Source organism: Lagenorhynchus albirostris, chromosome 13, assembly GCF_949774975.1.
Source record: "Lagenorhynchus albirostris chromosome 13, mLagAlb1.1, whole genome shotgun sequence".
NCBI classification, from domain to species: domain Eukaryota; kingdom Metazoa; phylum Chordata; class Mammalia; order Artiodactyla; family Delphinidae; genus Lagenorhynchus; species Lagenorhynchus albirostris.
The window spans coordinates 43,196,289-43,199,889 of record NC_083107.1 but is presented as its reverse complement, the minus strand read 5'-3'; the positions used below and the strand labels follow the sequence as shown (position 1 = coordinate 43,199,889).

General features: G+C 39.2%; 1 protein-coding gene across 1 annotated transcript; it reads left to right on the top strand.

Moving 5' to 3' along the window:
- Window positions 1-782: 782 nt before the first annotated feature.
- Window positions 783-1,199, top strand: LOC132531763 (protein FAM136A-like). Its single transcript, XM_060169807.1, has one exon. The coding sequence runs from the start codon at window positions 783-785 to the stop codon at window positions 1,197-1,199; it is 417 nt and encodes a 138-aa protein (XP_060025790.1).
- The last annotated feature ends 2,402 nt before the right edge of the window (window positions 1,200-3,601 follow it).

Here is a 3,601-nt window from a genome sequence, read left to right as displayed (position 1 = left end):
ATATTGACAGTTTCTCATAGTTAAATCTAACACAATGAACAGATATAAAGAGGTTATAAAAACCATTCATTTAGATATTACTAATTCGGAATTTGAAATAATCTGCATGTCAACATAAAGAGCATAACTCAAACCCAATACGATTTGAAAATATATTTGAGTTTAACATTGGTCACCTGAAAGTAATTTAATAACCCCTTTTTCAAACTGATGATAATTTGAATTGTTCACATGCTAATAATTTCTAACAGTTTCTGAACCTATATGGTAGTATTTCAAAAATATGATGAAATTTAAAATTGGAAAATCTGAGGTCAGATCTCATTCTTTTACTGTCTCTCTGACCTAAGATAAGCTGCCTGATTGCTCTGGACCTCTTTTCTTTTCTTTTTAATAACATGGAGAAAACAATACCTGACCTATAAGATTACTCAAAAGATTAATTCGTTGATGCATATAAAAGCACTTTGGGTACAAAACACTATCCAAATGTAATGATTATTGTTTTAAATGAGGAAAGGAAATAGCCCATATTTGCTTTGAAGAGATCGTTTGCAGTGCCCATACTGCAATTCATGGTACTCTAGATCAGTGGTTCCCAAATCATTGTTCTCAGGACCCCTTTACACCCATTGTGATGTGGATTTTAGCTATTAACATTTACTGTAATATAAATTAAAACAGAAAGTTTTTACATACCTATTTTAAAATAATATTAATAGGGGCTCGTGCGCTGGAGTCCATGTGGGCGCCGGCGCGGCAGGAAGCAGCGCGGGGTTGCCATGGCGGAGCTGCAGCAGCTCCGCGCGCAGGAGGCGGTGGACTCTATGATGAAGAGTCTGGAGAGAAACAACATATGGAAGATGCAGGGCCTCATGTACTGGTGCAGCGCTGGCTGTTGTGAGGACAGCCAGGCGTCCATGCAGCAAGTGCACCGGTGCATTGAGCGCTGCCATGCACCTCTGGCTCAAGCCCGGGCCCTGGTGACCAGCGAGTTGGAGAAGTTCCAGGACAGCCTGGCCCGGTGCACTATGCATTGCAACGACAATGCCAAAGATTCAATAGATGCGGGGAGTAAAGAGCTTCAGGTGAAACGGCAGCTGGAGAGCTGTGTGACCACGTGTGTGGATGACCACATGAACCTCATCCCAACCATGACCAAGAAGATGAAGGAGTCTCTCTCATCCATTGGGAAATAGATGTCTGCTATTGGCCATCGGGGCTGAAGGCAGGAATCTATTTAAAAAGAGGAATGGGGGTTCGGGTTTTCTAAGGAAAGTTTATGAATGAGGAAATTAAGGATGGCAGCAAGTTTAAGGCCTATGTCACTTGCCTCTGGACACTGGTTCCTTTGTGTTTGAATCCTAGAAAGTGAAAAAAACTGGTGCTAAAATTTGGGTCAGAGATAGCACAGGAGAGTTTTTATGAGCCTGAATTTCACGTGGCAAGTGCTTATCCTGGCAACAGGGAGTCTCCCTTGTACCAAACCAGAGCCCTCCAAGGTACCACATCCTCTTAGTACACAGATACCAGCAGGCTGGCAGGTTCATCTGACCTGCTTATGAGCTGGTGGAGTGTGAGGAGAGGTATTTCTGTTTGTTGCCAACCTCCTGTTTACCAGAAGGATCGCTACAACATTTCCCACAAACTGGAAATAAAACAAAATCCATGAGGTCACTAATTTAGAAGGGGAAAGGGGGCTTCTGGGGATTTGTTTTGCTTGGTTTTGTTTTATATACAAGGGCATGAAGTTACTTTAAGATGTAGAGTTGGGAGAGGCAGTTTGGATAAAAACTCTGAAAGGGTCCTTGTGGATATTCAGTTCTGGCCATCAAAATGTGGATGCGCATTTCTTAAAATTCTCACACATGACATCTTTCAGCCTGGAGACCCTGCAAAAATATAAGAAGCGCTATCACACTGGTAGGGGAAGCAAACCTTCCCTCTGACTGGCAGCCATGATGAGCCCTGAGGCTGTCTGCAGCAGTCAGCTGAGTGACAAGACAATCTTGCAGTGACACTCACCCTTGAAGGGAAAGGGGATTTTGATTGTGCTATGTGTTAGTATTCAGGAATGAACAGCGAAAGAGGAATTGTTAGCTGCTTAATTAAGAGAGTTGTGAAGCACACTGGCTTTGGAAAAATCTGGTTTTCATAAAACAAAATAGAATGAAAGCCTAGACCCAGTATTGCTTACTTTGCCCCCTGTAATAACAGAACTCTGTTGAAACAATCCCTTGGCAACACGAAGGTCAAAGGAGAAAAAGTAAGCAACTCAGGGGCAAGCTGTGACTCCTTTACGGCAAAAAACGGGACAGCCCCCCCGCCACCAAATACCACTTTTGCGACGTGTTGTTCTTGCCCCAGTTTGGGCACCTTTTCGTTTTATTAAGGACCTTGCTGTGTTTTTACCAACTTATGACTTGATAATATAGCCTGTCTGTTTGCTGTTTCAAGACTGTGATATATTTTCCTAGTGGTTTGGTTTTAAAAATAAATAAGACAATTTTTCTTCCAAAAAAAATAATAATATGAATATACCCATTCATTACATGTTAACATAACTAAGTTTTGTGAGAAAGAGCTATTTTTCCCTAAAACAAAGAATAATTAGTGAGATGAGAGATACTATTTTACATTTTGCAAAGGTCTTTAAAGTCTAGCTTAATACAGGACAATTGGATTCTCACATCTACTTCTGCATTCCATCTGTTGCAACATGTTGTTTTGGTTGAAGTAGATGAAGAAAATTTGGCCTTACATAGATATGTATTTGGAAAAGGAAGGAGCATATTAATAGCCTTTTCAGATAATTGTTAATATGACTATTGGATACTACACCAAAACCCAGTAAGTTGTGGTATTTTAAAGGTTATTTGCAGTCTGAATCTGAAACCAACAAACTTGGTTCATTGCTTTTTTGTGAACAAAAAGTTCACATCAATGAACTTCTACTCTGCTACATTAAAATCCATTGGTCTGTCTTGCACTTTGAATGAATCATCCACCCATCCATGATTTGGTAACATTATTCATTGGTTATATCAAAAATATCAGTACAAAGATTTATTCAGGTCTTCCCAATGTTGACACTTTTCCTTATACAATACTATACAATCACATTAATTAATATCACCACTCATCTTATTAGGAAAGTCTTTTAGTATTCAGAAACTGTCAAACTCGGAGTGGTGGATACAAGTTTTCCAAAATTCTGATTTGTGCTTAAAAACTCAAAATTTAACTTTAGAAAATATTGTAGGGTTTTTTTTTCACTTGAAATAATAGGTTCACTTCATTTATTTTTTTGAAACGTTCTGCCAAACACCCAAGTTTGAATAACCATAGTTTGTATTTCAGTAGTTCTTCCAAGTAAACCTGGTGCTCCATGGAAAAACTGGCTAGTTCAGCTTGCAACTCAAACAATTGCGCAGTGCTTTTTCTCAAGACAACTACTGCACTTCTGTATTTCAATATGTAGCCACAGTGTTTTATGTGTACTTCCCATTTTGTCAACCAGAATATTATAAATATGGGTATTCAAGGGTCAAGATTTGACAGAAATTAATAATTTCTACTGCTTCAACAGGATCTTAAGTAA

Bases quoted from the DNA above. Each gene is read 5' to 3' on its own strand.
- LOC132531763 (XM_060169807.1), top strand. From the start codon at position 783: ATGGCGGAGCTGCAGCAGCTCCGCGCGCAGGAGGCGGTGGACTCTATG.